At 43.1% G+C, this 21,590-nt stretch overlaps 1 protein-coding gene across 1 annotated transcript in view; it reads left to right on the top strand.

Moving 5' to 3' along the window:
- CWH43 (cell wall biogenesis 43 C-terminal homolog) overlaps window positions 1-21,590 on the top strand; it is a 54,609-nt gene that overhangs the window by 2,897 nt on the left and 30,122 nt on the right. Inside the window, exons 3-9 of the mRNA XM_082728377.1 lie at window positions 3,112-3,232; window positions 3,620-3,774; window positions 6,539-6,740; window positions 8,077-8,165; window positions 12,674-12,931; window positions 15,915-16,037; window positions 20,757-20,836. Of these exons, the coding sequence (XP_082584503.1) occupies window positions 3,112-3,232; window positions 3,620-3,774; window positions 6,539-6,740; window positions 8,077-8,165; window positions 12,674-12,931; window positions 15,915-16,037; window positions 20,757-20,836 (1,028 nt within the window). The remainder of the gene's footprint in view (window positions 1-3,111; window positions 3,233-3,619; window positions 3,775-6,538; window positions 6,741-8,076; window positions 8,166-12,673; window positions 12,932-15,914; window positions 16,038-20,756; window positions 20,837-21,590) is intronic.

Here is a 21,590-nt window from a genome sequence, read left to right as displayed (position 1 = left end):
TTGGACATTGCTGGTGGGAATATAAATTGGCACAAGTTCTGCAGAGTTAATTTAGCAGCATTTAGCAGAATTACAAATATATATATGTATATACATACACACACATACATATGTGTATATATATGTATGTGTATATATATGTGTATGCATGTATGTATGTGTGTGTGTGTGTATATATATATATATATATATATATATATATATATATATTCTTTTGCCCAGCAATTCCAGTGCTCGGAATATATCCTGCAGATACACTCACATATATCTTAAAATCATAAAAATACAAGATTATTTGATCATTGCAGAAATAATTACAATCACAAGATTAGAAATAACCTAAACGTCATCAAATGAGATAGGTTAAGTAAATTATGGTTTTGAAACTTGGAATACTATAGAATACTGTGCATCTGTGTAAAAGAAGAGAACATCATTTTTGTAAGGAAATGGGATATTCTTTATAATATATTAAGTGGGGAGAAAAAGGAAGCACTAAACTGTGCAGAGTACGAACATCTGTGTAAGAAAGTTGAGATGGAAATATATTTAGTATCTAATTGAACATGCATTAAGAAGCTCTAGAAAGATTTTTTTAAAAAGCGGATAGCATGTTAGTTGTTTGAATATGGTATCTAGCTAGACATAGGCAATATATACCTTTTGTATCTTCGGAATTCTGAATATGTTACAGTGCCAAAAATTAGCCATGAAAAATTGTGAGCTTTTTTAGCAATGAAAAATTTTAAAGATTATTTATTTATTTGAGAGAGAGAAAGTACAAGTGGAGGGGGAGGGGTAGAGGGAGAAGCAGACTCCCCGCTGAGCAGGGAGCCTGCTGTGGGGTTTGATCCCACCACCCTGAGATCATGACCTGAGCTGAAAGCAGATGGCTAACCAACTGAGCCACCCAGGTGCCTCCCATTTTTTTCCTTAAAAAATTTTTTTAAAAATTTATTTATTTGATAGAAAGCCAGGCACACAACATACGTGGAGGGGGAGGGGCAGAGGAAGAGGGAGAAGCAGAACAATAAAAAATTTTAAATGTACACTTACTATCACAAAGACTTGAGAGTATTCCTATTAAGGGATGTTGAGAGTCCTTGAAGAAGTACTGGTAGTAAAAATGAAAGAAGAAAGGGCGCCTGGGTGGTTCAGCGGGTTAAGCCTCTGCCTTCGGCTCAGGTCATGATCTCAGGGTCCTGGGATTGAGCCTCGCAACAGGCTCTCTGCTCAGCAGGGAACCTGCTTCCCCCTCTCTCTCTGCCTCTCTGCCTACTTGTGGTCTCTGTCTGTCAAATAAATAAATAAAATCTTAAAAAAAAAAAAGGAAAGGAGGAGTAGTCATGGAAGAGAAGGTTTAGAAAACAAAAACAGCAGAGTCCAGTCCGCTTGGCTCTGTGGCTGAGAATTCTGGGTGTCTTGCTCCTCTGCTATGATGCAGTTGGTTTCTCTGACTTTTCCAAGTGGCATTTGTGCACGAACTGTGCTGTATATTCCTTTTCTCCGGAAACAATCATTTGACTCTTTTTTTCAGAAACAGTGGCAGGAATTACTAGGGAATTGCCTCTGCTTTTCTGTGGGCCAGTCGCTGAAGAAAGCAGAACAAGGTTAAGTGCAGTGAGTTTCTCTGGGTCCCTACGAGGCTGCAGATCTCTGGCTTTTCAGGATCCCAGGCTCAGAAAGAACAGTGGGAAAGAACACTGAAAAATTCACCCTTTATGAGGACGGTGTCCATAGAAATGGAAGGACCTGTCAAACGACTGTGCAAATTTCAGCTCCAGAAATAACAGAAATGAAATGTTCTACCCCAGATGGAGTGTCTAGTAACTGAGTTAAACTGCCTGGGGCTCCCAGTCTCCTTTCATGAGCTACTGTGTTGCAAGTTTCATTTTCTCATCACACTCCTCGGTTGGCTTTCCCAGCACGGTCTCCTCAGTGGGCCTTCTTCGGTTGCCTTTGCTCAGTGCTGCCTCTGGCAGCTTCACCTGCAAAGCCTACCGACTGAGAGTGACGGGGGTCGTTTTTTATTATGTGAGTCCACTTCTGGCCCAGTAACTTCTGGTCGCTGTGAGGGATGTGATATTACTAAGCTTGTAGTAGGTATGGTGTCTGGGGTGCTTTTCCTCTATGAAGACCCATCACCTTGAATAGAACTCGAATTAAATTTGAGAAAACAGAGGAGGTAGGAGAGTGATGTAGAGTTGAGGGTAAAGAGACCAGTGCGGCTATATCCTCTTCTGAGTCGCCCCTGCGCTTTGCCGAGGCTGAACAGAGGTTGCCGTAAGCCACGGTTTACTTTAAAACTCCCTTCAGATGCTTCTTAAGGAAATGAAACAACTTTGTTTTTAAAGAGTCCCAAAGTATCTTTGTATAACTACAGAGAAGATCTGGGTGGTACATGCTATCACCTCTGATGCCTCCGATATTTTAAATGAATTACTATGTACGTAACTATTAAGCTAGTTTATGCTCACATATGTTTATGGCAACATTATTCTTAGTAGCCAAAGAATGGAAACAACGCAAATGCCCATCTCCAAAGAATGGATGAACAAAATGCAGTATATCCATGCTGTGGAATATTATTCAGCCGTGAAAAGGAACAAAGCACTGATACACGCTACAGTATCGATAAGCTTTGAAAACCTTATGCTGCGGGAAGGAAGCCCTCCACAGAAGGCTACGCATTATATGATTCCATTATCTGAAATGGAATCTGAAATGCTCAGAGTGGAAAAATCCAGACAGACAGGAAGTAGATTAATGATTGCCAGGGGCTGGGACGGTAGGAAGGACGAGGAAGGAGGGACTGCTAATGGGTATAGATTTCTTTTGGGGGTGGTGACAATGTTCTAGAATTAGTGGTCATAGTTGCACAGCTTTGTGAATACATTAGAAACCACTGAATTGTCCACTTTAGCATAGTGGATTTTATGTTACGAATGACACTGCAAAGATTTTTTTAAAAGATGTATACACACAAACATTTATTAACTTGATCTTCCCGAGTATAAAGATGGTGCCACACACAGCAGTTACCAAGTGCAGATCATGGAGTTCCAACGCGCATTTGCCGGAAAGGTTGAACTCCCCTTCATTTGTCTGTAGGCAGCATCGCCTCCTTCCAGGCTCCAAACGCCAGGGTTCGGCTGGTGGTCCTTGCACTTGGTGTGTCTTCCTCGCTGATCGTCCATGCTGTGACGTGGTGGACAGGAAGTGGCTTGCAAAGGTATGGCATCTTCTATCTATGGACAAAGGTTCGTCTCTTATGCCTGTAGACACACAGATGTGGTCACTTACCAAGCGGGAAGTTGCGAGCAGAAGACCCAAGTAGTAGTATTTACTTTGCATATGGCTTGTAGAAGTCTCTCTCTTTCTCTCTTTTTTTCTTCCTTTTTCACAAAATCATAATGGGAATGCTTGCTCTCAGTCTCCATCCTGTTTTGAGAATTAAGGAATTATAACAAGCTGCCTATAAAGACCAAGAGCATGTTCCTTACTGCAAATTACCAACTGGACTATTTCATATACTCATGCTCTGAATTATGACGTTTACTACGAACACAGTACACTGAAACCACAGAAAAAGTTGTTAAATATATTTTTCTATCTACAGGTACCTCAGAATCTGGGGATTCATTTTAGGACAGATTCTTCTTCTTGTTCTCCGCATCTGGTACACTTCACTAAACCCAATCTGGAGTTATCAGATGTCCAACAGAGTGATACTGACATTAAGTACCATAGCCACACTTGACCGCATTTACACAGGTCAGTATACGTTCAGTTGTTTTTTTTTTAAAGGAATTTGCTCTCTTACATAGTTTACTTTTCTTATCTGAATGCAGCACATCTTGAAAAGATAAAGTCTTTCTGCACTAGATCTCCATTTCAATGTCCTCTCCCTCTGAAATAGTAACCGGTGGGGCCAGTGGGGTGTTACCTAAGCAGAAGGCACCTTTTCCTTGCCAGAACAGAGGGTGAAAATTTCTGGCTCTTATCAGTGTGGAGGGGGAGGGTAAACCAGGCCTCAGACTCCCAGCTGGCTTTCAGCTCTTTCTCCCTTTACTCCCTAGACAGGGCTTTCCGGGCTGAGACCCTTCATCTCTCCTCTTCCATACTGACCCCAGGATTATCGCTAACACTATGAGAATTTGGTTTTGAGCAAGGGTTGGAGAACTCTCTGGGTTTTTTGTGTTTTGTGTCTTTTTTTTCCCCCCCCCTGGGAGTCTGAAGATACTTACGTATTTTCAGATTGATTGATTTGAGAGAGAGAGAGAGAGAGCAAACGAGCAGGGGGAGGGACAGACAAGAGAGAGGGGGAGAGGGAGATGAACAGAGTCCCTGCTGCGCAGGGAGCCCAATATGGAGCTCGATCCCAGGATCCAGAGATCACGATCTGAGCCAAAACTGAGAGCCAGGCATTCCGGGAGTCTGAAGATATTTAAGCTCCAAGTCTGACGCTTGAAAAGAAAAAGAAATCTTGCTTCTTTACATGGCCTTTCAAATCACTTCTCTCTCTGGCACTGACTTTCTCAGACATACCCAGAGCTGACTTGGATGTTTGCGACACATGCTAACTTGAGATCGCCTCAAAAGAAGGGAGAAGTGTTACTAGATTCTGGTTAACCTTCCCCGGGGCTTTTTGTGTCGGTCTCAGTGAGTCACTGTTCTTTTGTCAATACGAGGAGAAATCTCGCAGATTAATGGAAGTTTAGAGGGTTTGAACGAAGTGCTAGTATAATCCCTCTTTGGTCCCAGTTTGGGCATGAAACCAGGGGGGCATCAGGCAAGCAAATTGGTCAAGTGACATTAATATTACTTAGAACGTTTAGAACACGGTCTGGTGCCTAATACAAGCTTTACGTTTTGTAAAACACTAACATCTGAAGGTGGCAGCTCCGGCAGCAGATTTCACAGGTACAGCCCGATAAGGATCTGAGCGTCCGGGTATCGCTTACATTTCCTGACTTGAGTTTTCTTCTTTCTCGCCTGTTGTAAATGTGTGTGACCCACTTGTTGGTTTCTTCCTACTCGTGCCCCGGGCCTCGTTTACAAAACTCCAGACTCCTCACCTCGTCTCCCCCAGGATCAGCTCAGACCAGGCATTTTTGTAGTTTTATCGAAGATTTGCTGGGTCCCGGGGGAGGGGTCCTGCACCAAAGGACACCGCGGTGACAAGACTTAGCAAATTGAGTTTAAGTCTCTCCTTTCCTAAAGACTGCTTAGTCTCCAGGTCCTGGCCTCCTGCGTCTTCACCGCCCACCCCATCATCCCTGTGGCTCCCTGCTCTGCTCTCCTTCCTCGGACTCTTTCCTTAGTAGAAGGGCTTGTCTCCTCCTTGTGAAATCCAGCTGCCAGCCCCACAGACAGACCCTGAGGCTTTCTTCTGCTATACTGAGAGCTTCACGGAATCATGAAGCATCTGCCCAACAGGCCGTCCATTCCTGCAAAGAAATAATTCTGCCGGCATTTTGTCCAGGTCTTACGTTTTTGTACACGAAGTCATTGGTGCGATGAAATGAGACCTCTTGGTCAAAGAGTCCCATGAAGTCTGGTGCAGTTAGGCACAGAGGCCCAGGAACCAGTCTGCCTACGCTCTCTTTACCAGCAGTATGAGCTTGGACAAGTGGCTTATTCTCTTTGGGCCTCAGTTTTCTAATCTGTAAAATGGGACTAGTAATGAAATTTACCTCAGGCTGGAATGAGTTCGTATTAAAGGCTGGGAACAGTTACTGCTTAGTCAGCAAACTGGTGTTCCTCTGGTTGCACAGCAGATTAGATGAGAGCCCTGTTCTGTGGGGGGACATGGCCTGGTATTCCCTGAACATACCAGTCTCTTTTTCTCTTCATGTTTTGGCTCATAACTGTTAACTTCACAATAAATAACTTGTTGCATTTCTTTCCTTTTTTTTTTTTTTTAAAGATTTATTTGTCTGAGAGAGTGAGAAAGAGAGAGAGAGTAAGCACGGGTGGTGGGAAGGGGCAGAGGGAGAAGGAGAAGCAGCCTCCCCGCTAAGCAGGGAGTCTGACATGGGACTTGATTCCAGGTCTCTGGGATCATGACCTGAGCCGAAGGCAGACACTTCACGGACTGAGCCACCCAGGCCTCCCTCCCCACCACCCCCCGCCTTGTTCTCTCTAAACCATTCCCGATCTAGCCTGCCTGAAGTCATCTCTCCCACCAACTAGCTTCTCAGCATGTTCTGCTTCGTATTGTCGTTTCATGTCTCACCCTCCCTTCTGAAATAAGCTCCTTGAAGCCAGGTACCATTTCTTAACTTGCTAAAAGACTGTGAAAAGCGTCGGGCGCCTGGGTGGCTCAGTGGGTTAAGCTGCTGCCTTTGGCTCAGGTCATGATCTCAGGGTCCTGGGATCGAGTCCCGCTTCCTCCTCTCTCTCTGCCTACTTGTGATTTCTCTCTGTCAAATAAATAAATAAAAATCTTTAAAAAAAAAAAAAAAAAAGACTGTGAAAAGCGGAGGGTAAATTTACATGTAACTGACTCCCTCACCCCTTTTTTTAAAAATCCTAGATGGCGACTGCTGTAAACCAGAGGGAAAAAAGCCTGGAGAGGCAGCCAAGGGCGCGGCCTCCCGGCCTGCCTGGTGGTTGGCAGGGGCTGCCTTTGGCAGTCTCGTGTTCCTCACCCACTGGATTTTTGGAGAGGTCTCGCTTGTTTCCAGATGGGCAGTGAGCGGACACCCCCACCCAGGGCCAGATCCTAACCCGTTTGGGTGAGTCTCGGTTTGGCTGCGATCAAGAAATTGGCTATGATAGTTGAAGGAGGAAATACTTCTTCTGTGGAGCTGCTAGATCCGTGCCAGCCAGGTGATCCCATCCCACTCTCCCGACCCAGCAGAAACATTGCCTGACATTACTGCCTACTGCGGGGAAGGAGCCAGAAGGGTGTTTGCCCTGTGCGGAAAGATGGCTAGAAAGCTGAGGATGGAGGGCTGAGGGGTGGGCATGGCTGGGTAAGAGGTTCTGGAAGCTCTTGCTTGGGGACTCTGAGGAATCCCTGCATGGAGGAGCATATCAGGGGCAGGGGAGGTATGGCATTCCCGGCCTGTCTCCTCCACACCCCTCATTTGGCATTTGGTGGGACGAGACCACAGTGCCCTGCTGAGAGAGAGCAGGCTGGCAGTCTGGGCACTGATCTGTGTTCTCTGGGAAGGGGGGAAGCCCAGGAGGCTCGCTGCATCCTCTGGTTCCTGCTCCAACCACGGGGCACCTGGGGAGGCCACGGATCTTGATTTAAAGTGTTGGTTCATGTACTCGGCCCTCATTGATCCTTTCTCTCATCTTTGGCATACCTGTTTTCCCCTGGGTTCAGGCCCAGCCTTTCACGTAAAAAGATTGGAGGATCCTTTAAAGCATCAGCCTCAGATAATTGTTTGAGCTCGGGTCTCGGTCTCAGGGGCCTGGGTTTGAAAGTCTGCAGTGGGCTCTGAGCTCAGCACGGGGTCTGCAGGGCCCTCTCCCTCCTCCTCGTTCTTCCCCGTCTCGTGCTGCTCTCTCTATCAAATAAATACACGAAATCTTGAAAAATACCATAAAATGTCACATGGCCAATATGGACTCGAATTTAACAGTCCGAGAAGACTCAGTTGCTGAGTTTCACTTTGACCATGAAAGATCAAAGATACCATGTATCTCAAGTCTGGACGCTATTACTTCTATGTTCCAAATGGATCTTATATTGGTTTTCACTGGGCTCTCAGGACCTCAGTGATTTTTTTTCACCCTCATATTGTCTCTCGGATGTACCAAGAGGCTGGAGGTGTATTTCCCTTTTATATTTGGGACAATGAAATATTCACGAAGGCAGGTGCCCCCTAACATGTCCTTTTCTTTCTTTCTTTTTTTTTTTTTTTTATTTATTTGACAGAGAGAGATCACAAGTAGGCAGAGAGGCAGGCAGAGAGAGAGTGAGGAGGAAGCAGGCTCCCTGCTGAGCAGAGAGCCCGATGCGGGACTCGATCCCAGAACCCTGAGATCATGACCTGAGCCGAAGGCAGCGGCTTAACCCACTGAGCCACCCGGGCGCCCTAACATGTCCTTTTCTTACAGAGGCGCAGTTCTGCTGGGCTTGGCGAGTGGACTGACGCTCTCAGCGTGTCCGTGGTTTCCCAGCTCCGGGTTAATCTGGTGGGCCACAGGTACGTGGAGTTTGCCTGTAGATGTGTCAGGCATTTCGCTCTGGCTGGTGATTTCTGTGCAGGCGTGTGCTCCCGGAGTGGAAGCCGATGGCCAAGGCGGCCATACCATTCTGTGCTGTTGCCAAGCGGGGCTGCGGTCACCAGCTGCTGCCCCTGTGACCCACATGTCACCACGGGGCCCAGTGCCTGCTGGCCGCAGGTTCCTGCTTCCTCCTACTTTGTTGCCTCCGTCCTCCTGTAGCTCCCTACTGCTACCTGATGGCACCTCCATACTCTGCCCCATCTCCCGAACAAGCCACGGGTGTTGGCAACAGCATTCCCACGGGGCTGAGGAGATGGTGCTTGGACGTCACCACGCTGCCAACCCTCTTGTCCTCTCCAAGCGTCCCTGCTTCTCTGGTTTTCAGGAACACCCTCCTTAGCTCTCACCCTTTTCGGGGTCTACGTTTGCTCTTTCGAAGGCTGGGACCCTCTCCTCCCCATCACCCCCGGAATACTGATGGAGACCATCCTATCTGAGGAGCAACTACTTAATTTTTATGACTCTATTTTATTTCTGTGACTGAATCATGCCACCCTCTCCCTTCCTGTTAAAAGGCAGAAGCAGTTAGAATCAGCTTTAGTGTTGAATAAACAGCTCCCTACTCCGTGACAGAGAAACCAGCATCTCTGGTTTCTGTGAGGAGAGCGGCCCCCATACGTGTTCATTAACCAGGCGATCCCGAGTGTTCCCGGATGCCGTGGTGGGTTCGAGACTGTGTAGCGGTGACAGAAGATGCGGGTTGGCTAGCCTTTCTTCACACCCCGAGGGCCATCACTCTCGCATGGAGACATACGTGGAGTCCGCACAGATGGCTCCATTCGCGAGCTTAGCGGGGTCCCCATCCTCCTGGAGCTGTAGGAGCAAAGCCTGGCAGGCAGGTTGAGCTGTTTCTACTTGCAGGAAATGCGTATTTTCTGGTAGACATTCTACATGGGGTCTGTGGGTGGGTGTAGGAGTAGAACACAGAAGTCCCTTCCTTCTCATCAGAGAGATGCCTCATAAGATTCCTCAAGAAAAAGGCTGGAGACTTTCATAAATGCTGAATCCGCAGGGAGCATGTACAGCCTCTTCTACACGCCATTGTGGAAAGGTCCGCGAGGCCCACTGGAAGTTTCTTCAGCACGGACCTCGTGCCTTTTTCACATGGGATATAAGCAAAATGCTTCCTGGGCAGGGAATTGGCAGTTTCATTTAAAACATGGGAGAACGGAGGTCCCCAGAAATATATAAACTGTTCATTAAAGGACAGAAAAATCGTGAACCTCTAGTGATATGCTGATACTTATATCCCCAGAGAAGTAGAGTCAGACCTACTCTAGTTTTGCTGTCTCTCTGAAGTATTAAATGATAGTTTAAAAAGACCTCAGGGGCAAGCAGATTTGAGGCTTCTAAGGGGCTCTTTGCAGTAAAGAGAAAAGTGGGGCCACGATTCATGGGCTTCAGCTCTGCCTCCGCTCACCAGAAACAAGTTGGAACTCACACAATTATCTAGAAATGGTGCCTCTTTTTCACTGTGACCCACCTCTGGAAACCGTCTCATAAAGCAGACTGTAGAAAAATAAATCTTGTTTTTTTCATTGTACAGTTAAAATTTGCAATCCAGTGGGTCTCAGCATGAAATAAATGACGGTAGTGACCAATAGAATTTTATAAATGCAAAGATACAGGAGCTTTACATCTTGGTGGCAAATAAATTATTAAAATCAAAGTCCTATTAAAAGAAAAAAAAAAACAGGTGTACCATATGCATGGAGAGGAGCCCAATGTATTATATACAGTGGTCCTATGATTTTATTGTATGGAAAATTTGATCTATTGAAAACTAGCACATTCGTTATTATAAATATTATTGGAATATTCAGTTACTCTTAATTCTGCTTGGTAGCTTAGATATAAAGATTTGGAGGCGATTACTTGGAAGGACTCGGTCTCAAACACAAAACGGCTAAGATACAGAGTTAAATGAAAAAGGCAGAGTGATTAACGGTGTGTGTCAAATGCCGCCACTGGTATGAAAAAGGGACAGAAATGCACACACACGCATATATTTTTTTTTTATCCATCAGCAGATCTCTGGAAATCCAGAGGCAGTGGAAATCCAGAGACAAAGACAGTGCTAACAATGGTTTCCTCCACTAGGGGGTCTAGTGGGTGTCGGGGCCAGAGAGACTGCTCGTCACCTTTTGGAATTTTGGATTTTGAATTTATAACCTATTTAAAAATACAAGTGTAGTGGATTTAAAGATAGGCAGCCCATTTAAAAAAAGATTTTATTTATTTATTTGACAGAGAGAGATCACAAGTAGGCAGAGAGGCAGGCAGAGAGAGAGAGAGAGAGGAGGAAGCAGGCTCCCTGCTGAGCAGAGAGCCCGATGCGGGACTCGATCTCAGGACCCTGGGATCATGACCTGAGCCGAAGACAGAGGCTTAACCCACTGAGCCACCCAGGTGCCCACCCTCCAAATAATTCTTTGTGGTAAGACAGAAACAACAGTCATTAGAATGTCTTTCATTTAGGGTATCAACTCAGGATTCATTCTTAGAAACAAAAAGAAACAAAAAACAACAGCCCTTGTAAACTGGTAAACAGGAAAAATTCGCTCACACTAATCATCAGAAAAGCGAAACTCACAATGTGATACTGTTTTCATCATTAATTTGGTAAAGATTTTTGGAAAGAGATCATTTTGGCAGTGTTCACAAGGTGAGACTTTTGGCAAGGTTTCTGGAGGAAAGAAGATTGCTAGAGCCTCTCATAAGCCGTTGACTATAAATAATGACTCTTTAAAATGCTTTCATCTCTTGACATGGTACTTGTACTTGTAGTCTGTTTTTTAAAGAGTATTTTAAGGAGATGATAAAAAATGGAGTAAGAGATTAGTTGACAAAAAAAGATGTTCCTCACAGTTCTGGAAGCTTTGTAAATGGCCAACAGTAGGAAAATGGTGTCTTATCCTGTGGGGTATTTGCCCAGAGTATAGTATATATACAGTATATATACACAAAAATGTTAAAAAAAAAACAATGTTATGAGAAAATGTAAAATATCATCCTCAACATGTGGTATGATTCCATTAACATAAAAATACTTTTATATATACATAGAACAAGACTTAAGGGAAAAATACATAGGAGCATTGGCTGTGATTGGCTTGGTCTTAAGGCAATCCTTAACTGCTTTAAAGTTCTGTATTCTAAAAAAATTTTTACAGTATATAGTCATTACATTTGTTGATTTCAAAATAAAATAATATTTGGGTTACTAAAATAACCATTGTCAGACCTACGTATTACAAGGTCTTGCTGTGGAGTTAACTTCTGTGGGTTGGCGAGAGCTCTGGGATCTGGTTCTCACGTTCATCGGGGTGATGTTCTTTTTGAAGTGGGGGCGGGGAGGGAAAGGCAGTCCCACGGCTGCCCAGCCGTGTTACAAGTGGGACTCTCGGATGGATGAGCCACGGGGTGGGGGGTGGGGGGGCGTGTCCTGGCGGGAGCCACTTCCTGCTCCCCACTCCTTTTCTGGAGTTTTTGCCCCAGCAGTGAGTGGGGCATCGTGCTAGAGACATCCTGGAAGGATGGGTCACGGTTATACACCGCCGGAACCGTCTGTAGAATGTCACATTCGACGGAAAGGTGTTACCCTGAGGGATCCCCAGTGGGCTACGGTTAAGACCCTGACCTGCTGTCTCAGAACTGATCTCATGGGAACTGGGAGAAATGTTAGGCGGTCAGGTTGGGCTCAGCAAACTAGCAGACATTTATGAATTACCTGCAGCGGACCCAGCAGGTGGCATTGCCCTCAACACCGACTGGGCTGTCCGGTCGTGAATGAACCTATAGCAGAATTGCTAATGCCTTGACCCTCTCATCCCATCTCGGACACATCTTCTTTGGGGCACGTGTGCTTGGGAAAGCCCACTTACATATTGCAGGGCAAGCGGCAGCATTTAAGCGGATGGGAAGTCCGTTAGAAAGTTCCTTAACAAAAACATCCTAGAAACCGCGCTGACTTGCCATGTTTCCTCATGTCCTGGATCTGGCTGGCTAAATTAAATGAACATATTTTTGGTATTACAGATTATTTCAGGGTGTTTGTTTGTTTGTTTTGCTATTAGGATCGTAGCACAACCTAAAAATGCCTTTTTCTCTCCTCCTACACCTCCTGAAGAAATAGCTCTGGACTGAGAATTACTAGACTCACCTTCTGCCTCCAGGTTTGCAAGGAATGAGCCGTGTGACCTTGAGGGAATCACGTAACTGTGTGAGACCTCTCTTGCTCGTCAGTCTGCGGGCTGGACCTGAATGCCCTTGAGGTCCCTTAGGGATCTGAACAGCTGTGTATCAGTCATCCTATAACCCCATTCCTCTTTTCTTTCTTTCTTTCTGTTTTTTTTTTTTTTTTTTTAAATGGAAGAGACTCTTCTGCCTTTTTGACTGATTCTTTTCCTCTCTCTGTCACCAACAGGAGCAGCGTCAGCTGCGGGCCTCCTATACCTGCCCACGGGGGCAGCCGCTGTTTCTGGCTGTGTGCTGGCCGTCTTCACAGCGTCTGTGTGGCCTCACGTGCTTGGACACCTTCTTAGCTCAGGGGCGAGCCCTGGGCAAGCCATGACCACTGCCATGATATTTTATCTTCTAGAGATATTTTTCTGTGCATGGTGCACGGCTTTTAAATTTGTGCCAGGAGGTGTCTATGCTAGAGAGAGATCTGATGTGCTTTTGGGTGAGTATATCGGAAAGATCTGGATTAGAGTAACTACTTGAAAATACCCTTCAGGCTGACTAGGATTTAGCATTTTATGTGCCTGGTGGAGCTAACTAGGATGATCTTACCTTTTTTTTTTTTTTTTAATTCAAATAGAGTCTCTTGATAAAAATAAAACAACTGGAAGAATGTGTAAATTACTACTTACAAGATTTAATTCATCAGTGAGTTTCAGTAATACTTTTTTTTTTAACTATTTGACTTTTTTTCTTTTTTTTTTTTTAATTAACACATAATATATTGTTTGCTTCAGGGGTACGGGTCTGTGATTCATCCGTCTTACACAATTCACAGCACTCAACATAGCACATACCGTCCCTCATGTCCATCACCCATCCCTCCCCCCACACCCCTCAGCGACCCTCAGTTTGTTTCCTGAGATTAAGAGTCTCTATGGTTTGTCTCTCTCCCCAGTCCCCTCTTGTTTTCAGTAATACTTATTATGGCAAAGATCTTTTAACCAAATTTAATCCATAGTAGAGTATAAAGAAATACTATGTAACAGTTGTATTACGAGCTATGTCAGGAAAAGGTAGGATCATGGTGTGCTCCTTGCTCTTTTGGTGTTGGCTCATAAATATAAAAAGGAATTGTGATTATTTTTTGTGGCTCCCCCAAATCTTATCTGTGTGTTTTTTTGTTTTTAAGGATTCTATTTATTTATTTGACAGAGAGAGAGAGCACAAGCAGGGGAAACAGCAGGCAGAGGGAGATGCAGACTCCCTGCCAAGCAGGGAGCCCAATGTAGGACTCGATCCCAGGACTCTGGGATCATGACCTGAGCTGAAGGCAGAGGCTTAACCAACTGAGTCACCCAGGTTTTCTATCTATGGTTTTTATTTACCATATTTTTTCCCAATAAAATATAGCTTACATGCATGAATCTTAGTATGAATGATAAATTCCCAAATCATAGAATACATATTTTCCATTTCAGTGGTTAAAAACGATGTACCAAAGTGGAAATTTCATAAACTTAGCTCAGTTGACTATTTTAAAAATCGCCTTCCGGCAAGGATGAAAGTACTGACGGATACAGACATATACAAATCAAATGTCGCCTGTCATTTTAGTTTGAGTAAAACATGTCAAATGCTTCCAGGATAAAAATTGTGAAAAACTGAGGAGACAGAACATGTCTGTAGGGGATTCAGTCCTTGTTGGTTAACCAATGCATTTTCCCATTTGCTCATTTACTCATTAAAAAAATTACTGGCTCCTGCCTGTGCCAGGCACGGTGCCAGGCGCCAGGGATGGAAGGGACACAGAGTCTGTGCTGTCAGCGCAGTGGGGACAACACCATACAGAAAAGCAGACAACAACAGAATTACAGTTGGGGTGAGTGCTACAATTCCACCTGTAGTTCCCCCTTGGGCCCTCGGTATTTTTCCAACAACTGTACATTTTCACATAAACTTCTCTACATCCTGAGCTAGGCATCTGGCAGGAAAGGCTGACTTGGAAGCTTTTTTTTTCTTTGAATTATATGAAATGTGTAAAAACAACTGAGAATTTGCTATTTCTGGTAAACACCCGTGCTCTCATCCACTTAGAGACATGCATTGCTGCATTTCCTCTGCAGTAATCTTGGCTTTGCAAACTGTGTATTTCTTCTGGTTTCTTTCAGGTGTGTGTACTCTGTCCTGCTCTGTCTTCTTGTCCAATGCCCTGCTTTTTTCTCACTTCAGCTTGCTTAGGGGTCTGCCATGTGGAGAAAACGAACAACAGTAAGAGCCATCCTAAGCCTAAATTCATTTCTTTGGAATGTTATGAATGACATGCTTTTTCAGTTTTCTTCTCACTATTTATGGGACTGCAGAAATGGCTTTATTATAGCTGCATACAAAGAAACTTTTTTTTTTTTTTTTAGTAAGAGTGACATATTGATAAGGCCACAAAAACTAAGGCAGGTTGGTAATGTTCAGCACAGCTTTTTTTTTTTAAAGATTATATTTTATTTATTTGACACAGAGAGAGAGAGAGAGAGAGAGAGATCACAAGTAGGCAAAGAGAGGAGAAGCAGGCTCCCTGCTGAGCAGAGAGCCTGATGCGGGACTCGATCCCAGGAGCCTGAGATCATGACCTGAGCCAAAGGCTGAGGCGTAACCCACTGAGCCATCCACGTGCCCCTAGCGTAGCTTTTAATTGAATTAAAGAGAATCTGTATTAAACTGGAAACTAGTAATACATTTACTGTCAAGCTTACCCTGCCATTTCCTGCAAGTTGCATGTAATTTTTTTTTTTTGCCAGTCTTCCACCTAAGTTTAAATTCTATTTGATATTTCCTCATTTAGATATTGTTCAGTCATACCTCTGTTTCCATTCTTATTGTATGACTTGAGAAGGATGTAAACTTTACATACAGATGCCATCGTAATGCATCCAAACGGAGCTCCACTTCCTTGGCTCGCCCTAACGGGCTCAGCGGGGGTTCTCGGATGTCTGCTCCATGAGGACCGACACCCCAGGCCAGAATTACGGTCACAAACACGGCCGGATTCAGAATCTACCTGTCTTCCTCTCGTACTCCTCAGCCTGATGCATTCGAGGTCTCTTCAGTGCTGAAAACTCAGTCCCCCAAAGCAATTCAAAAGGCTCCTTTCTCCGTACACCACCCTCCCCTGCAAAATCAGCAGCAAAACACGCTATTACCAACCTAACGACGGGAAACTCTCAGGAAATGGAAAGACATTCCTCATCGAGAACAGGCTGGGGTCTTCTCATTTAAAGCAGGCTTCCTAGAGCCCTCGCTCTTTTCTTACGATCAATCCCAATGATCAAAAGCGCTACTAGAATAATTGCTTAGGTACTGAGATAAATGAAGCCGGTTACTGAATTTTCAGGGTACGTCCGCTGAAATGCAATCTAGGGTCCTCGAATTTACCACAGGGAGGATTTTTGGCTTAAAATGCAATATGTTCTTGCTTTCTCTTTTAACAGGGACCGTGATGCTAATTATTGGCCTGAATATGCTATTTGGTCCGAAGAAAAGCCTCGACTTTCTTCAAGCCAAAAATAGTCCTAAAGCCCTTTTCAAAAAGAGTGAAAAATACATGAAACTCCGTAAGTTTTGCTTTCTTTCTTTTAAAGCACTCAATTATAACAACATTTTCAAACACGTATGAAATTAAAGAGTATAATGAACCCTCCAGTACCCTTCACCCGGTTCCAAAGATAACTGACATTTTGCCAGTGTTGTCAACAGCTATTTTCTTACTGGTTTTGGCGACATACTTTGAAGCACATCTCAGACAGCCTCTCGTCTCAACCACAAATGCGCTGCATTACTTTTGTTTCACTTCTCATGTAGATAAGATCATTTCACAGGTAGAATTTCCCAAATGCTTTGTTCTTACGAGAACTATTTCTATTTCAGACTATGTCTTTCTTTCTTGTTCTCCTTTTGGGGGGAGCTTAAATATGGTGACATTCAGACTATTGATGAAGTAGAAATTCAGAAGTGAAGTGAGTTTGTGATTTGGTCTAATTTCAAATGAGCTGGATTAAGTAAAAATGTTTATTGCAAGGACAGTGTTTGCAGATAGTGTATTAGGATCCAGCACACTCCGTAACTACACAGCACCATGCAGGATACGAAGACGTGTAAAAGCAGGTCTACATCCTCCGTGACTTGATATTTTTATAAAGATGACCAAATATTATAGTGTAAAGAGAAAAAAATAAAGCTAAATAAAATTGTAATATATTTCTAAAAGAGATATCACAAAGCAGCAAAACCATTATGTAAATACTTTACATATGTTCCATCATAATTTTAAAAGATTATATTACGACGTTGGGGATATTTTAAAAATTTACAGTTTTGTATTGTGTGTTCTTATGTTTTCGGTATGTCTTTCTTTTCTTGTTCTTTTTTTTTTTTTTTTTTTAGTATATCTCTTAAAACTAAGACTTGGTAGGTTTTGTTTGTTTTTAATCCTGACAGTCTTTGTCTTTATTGTTGCCGTTGTTGTTATTAGTAGCAGTAGTAGAATTAAGAACCAGAACTCTCTAGGTCACTCATCAGATTGAGGCATTTGGAACCATTTATTTATGAAGTTGTTTAGACAGTTCTGTGTAATTTTTTTAAAAACAGACTATTTCTTAGAATCACTTTTGGTTTGACCAGAAAGTATAGTAATGCCCCAGATACCCTCTGGCCCCACATACAGAAGCCCTTTCTTACTATCAGTAACCCCCCCCCCCCGGGGTTGTTTATTACATTTTTAATTATTGCTATTTTTTAAAGATTTATTTATTTATTTATTTATTTAGAGAGGAAGGGACAGAGAGAGAGAGAGAGAAAATCTCAAGCAGACTCCGCACTGAGCACAGAGCCTGACGCTGGGCTTGATCTCATGACCCTGAGATCATGACCTGGGCTGAAACCAAGAGTTGGATGCCTAACCGACTGAGCCACCCAGGCACTCCAATTAGTACATTTACTATAACTGAGGAATGTACACTGACATTATCGCTATCATGCAGAGTCTGTGGTTTACTTTAGGGCTCACTCTTACTGTCGTACTTCCTGTGGGTTTGGACGGACACGTAATGATCTGTAGCCATCATTATAGTGTCATACAGAGTAATTTTACTGCCTTAAAAATGCTCAGTGCTCTGCCTGTCCAACCTTCCCTGCCTCTCCCAATGGCAACCACTATCTTTGTCTCTTAGAAAAATGAATGGATTTTATTTTTCAGAGCAGTTTTAGACTTACAGATGTATTGAGCGCAAAGTACGGAGTTCCCTCTCATACACCCCGTCACACCCACTCCTCCACAGGGACAGCATCATTTTTGACATCTCGCATTAGTGTGGTACGTTTGTTATAACGGATGAGCCAGTCTTGATGCATTATTATTAAGTCAAGTCCATGGTTTAGAGTCGAGCTCATCTTTTTGTTGTATGTTCTGTGGGTTTTGACAAACGTCTAGTGGCATCTCTCCACCATTATGGTATCATCATACAGAATATTTCTGCTACTTTAAACATCCCCCGTACTTGACCTGTTCATCTTTCTGTCCTTCCTCCAGACCCTGGCGACTACGGAATCTTTTCACAGTCTCCACTGTTTTGCCTGTTCTGGACCATCAGTCTTGTCTTTCCGCTTGAAAATGTGATCTAGTTTTGTTGTGATTTCTCATGCCTTATTATTTACTTCTGTCATCTTACTTTGCTTTTGCTTTTTCTACTTTCTCTAGGTATATTTCTTCCTCTTCTTCTTCTTGCTTTCTTTTGCGTTGATTTGGTTTTCTTTTTCTTTTTTTCTTATCCCCTCCTTCCTACTCCTCTTTCTAGTTGGGACATTATACCTTCAAGTTCTATTGTTTTAGTAGTTGGGGTTTTTTGTTGTTGTTGTTGTTGTTGTTGTTTTCATTTTTTTCTGTTTTGCTTTTCTTCTCTCAGCGCATAAAAGATACTATTCTGTTATCTGGCTCCAGTTCTTGCCGCTGAGCCGTCAGCTGTCCTGTGATCTCTGCCCCTTTGGAGATCATCTGCCTTTTTTCTCTGGCAGCTCTTAGGGTTTCTCTTTGTTTTGGTGTTCTGGAGTTTCACTGTGATATATTCGAATGTGATTTCTGCCTTGCCCCATCCATTTCCCTTCTCCCCCCCATCTTGCTTGTTAGTGTTTGGGCTTTCTGAATCTGAAGAATCATGTCTTTTATCGCCTCTGGAAAATTCTCAGTTTTATTTCTGCAAATATTGCCACATTCTCATTCTTTCCCTTCTTCCTTTTTGACTATAGCTGGATTGTATTGGATCTTTTTACTATTGTCTCTGTGTCCCTTCACCTCTTTCCTAGTTTCCACCTTTTTTTTTTTTTTAAAGATTTTATCCACTTATTCTACAGAGAGAGATCACAAGTAGGCAGAGAGGCAGGCAGAGAGGGAGAGGAGGAAGCAGGCTCCCTGCTGAGCAGAGAGCCCGATGCAGGGCTCGATCTCAGGACCCTGAGACCATGACCTGAGCTGAAGGCAGAGACTTAACCCACTGAGCCACCCAGGTGCCCCTACCTACCTTTTTTTTTTTTTTTTTGTAAAGATTTTATTTATTTGACAGAGAGACAGTGAGAGAGGGAACACAAGCAGGAGTGGGAGAGAGAAAGGCAGGCTTCCCACTGAGCAGGGAGGCTGATGTGGGGCTTAATCCCAGGACCCTGAGACCATGACCTGAGCTGAAAGCAGAGGCTGAACGACTGAGCCACCCAGGTGCCGCTCCACCTTGGTTTTAAAGCTCTCCCTTGCACTAATTCTCTACTCAGCTTTGTCTACTGCTACCTTTCTTGTCCACTGAGTTTCTAATTTCGATTCTATTTACTATATAATTTTATTTTTAGAAGTCTGTTTTATTTCTTCACACAATTTCCTAATCGTTAATTTAATCTCCTGTTTCTTAGTTGAATACTCTGTTGAATACCCTCTTTTATTTTTTGACACGTTAAGCATGTGTAGTTTGTATTCTGATTCTAAAAGCTGCAATATCTGAAGTATTTGTGAGTATGATTCTGCAGTTTTTTTCCCCTGCTGGTTTCTGCTCATGGAGACTTGTGTTCTTACGTATTTTTTATTGTATATGTTTATGGTTCTTGGAGCATTTTCAGGGAAGATCCCTTAAAATCTGAGCTGCAGAGACGCCTGGGAGGCTCAGCTGGTTAAGCGTCTGCCTTCGGCTCAGGTTATGATCTTAGAGTCCTGGGATCGAGTACTGTGTCCGGCTCCCTGCTCAGCAGTGAGTCTGCTTCTCCTTCTTCCTCTCGTGCTGTGATCTCTCTTGCTCTCACTGTCTCTCAAATAAATAAAATTAAAAAAACAATAAACAAAAAAATCCCAGAACAAATGTGATTTGCAAGTGTGGGTAATGCATACATATCACACATGAAAACTAACCCAGGAATTAGACATTTCTCCTTTGCATAAAATCCTTGACTAATGGACTTAATAATTTCATAAAATTATTATTTTTCACTCAAGGATAATCAACATACAGTGTTGTATTGGTTTCGGGTGTACAGGATTCAAGAACTCTATCCATTATTCAGTGCTCAACACACGAGCATTCTTAATCCCCATCACCTATTTCATTCACTGCCCCCCCACCTCCCCTCTGGTCTGTTCTTCTATAGTTAAGAGCCCGTTTTTTTTGTTTCTCTCTTTTTCCTGTGTTCATTTGTTTTGTTAAATTGCACATATGAGTAAAATCTTATAGTGTTTGTCTTTCTCTTATTTCACTTAGCATTACTCCCTCTACATCCACCCATGTCATTGCAAATGGCGAGATTTCATTCTTTTTCGACTCAGTTATATTCCATTGTGAATAGACATACCACATCTCCTTTATTCATTCATCGATGCAAGCTGGTGCGGCCACTATGGAAAACAGTATGGGGATTCTTCAAAAAATTAAAAAGAGGGGCGCCTGGGTGGCTTAGTCAGTTAAGTGGCTGTCTTTGGCTTGGGTCATGATCCCAGGGTCCTGGGATCGAAGCCCGTCCTAGGGCTCCCTATTTTGTGGGGAGCCTAGTTCTCTGTCTCCTACTACCCCTACTTGTGTCCCTCTCTTGCTGTCTCTCTCTCTTTGTCAGATAAATAAAATCTTAAAAAAAAAATTAAAAACAGATCTACCATGTAATTCCTTCTTTGGGTATTTACTCAAAGAAAATGAAAACATGAATTTGGAAAGATCTATGCACCCTTATGTTTATTACAGCATTATTCACAAAATATTTTTTAAAAGACAAACTTTATTTCTTTTAAACAATTATTTCTTCTTTCTGTTTAGTTTTGTGGCTGCTTGTTGGTGTGGGGCTATTGGGATTAGGACTACGGCATAAAACCTACGAGAGGAAATTGGGCAAAGAGGTAAGTAATGAAAACTTTTGATACAGAACTTTATATGGTATGAATGCATATACATGCAGATATTTGTACACTTTTCATTATACCTGAACTGTAGATCTGTGTCTCATGACTTCAGAGCCTTGTAAACCATCTCTCAAAGCCTTAGGTCATAGGCTGATAACATAATAGAATTATTTCATGAAGTTGGGTTCTTGGGATAGACCCATTTATTAAAGGCAAGGTGCTTATAATTTTGTTGAATGAAATTATATTTTCCATATCCCACATATATTCCATATTTCCATATTCCATGATTTAACATATCTAAACTATGAAATAAAGAACTATTTTATAATGGGCTTTTTGGTACTGTTTGGCAGATACTGTTGAAGGCAACAATATGAGAGCCTGATTTAAAAACGATCTTACAGATAATTCTGGAATTTGAAGATTTGGGGTAGCTTGTATATTGATGGGTCATGGAAGTTTTCTGGTCTTCCTTTTCCTTCTTGCTGTCTACAGTTTTTTTTTTTTTTTAAAGATTTTATTTATTTATTTGACAGACAGAGATCACAAGTAGGCAGAGAGGCAGGCTGAAAGAGAGAGAGAGGAAGAAGCAGGCTCCCTGCCCAGCAGAAAGCCCGATGTGGGACTCGATCCCAGGATCCTGGGATCATGACCTGAGCTGAAGGCAGCGGCTTAACCCACTGAGCCACCCAGGCGCCCGCTGTCTACAGTTTTAAATGCTTTCTAGTCCCTTTCTCTTCTAGATACG

The sequence above is a fragment of the Mustela nivalis genome, assembly GCF_964662115.1.
Source record: "Mustela nivalis genome assembly, chromosome: 4".
Lineage (NCBI taxonomy): Eukaryota > Metazoa > Chordata > Mammalia > Carnivora > Mustelidae > Mustela > Mustela nivalis.
The sequence above is the reverse complement of the archived record's forward strand: the minus strand, read 5'-3'. Positions and strand labels throughout refer to the sequence as shown.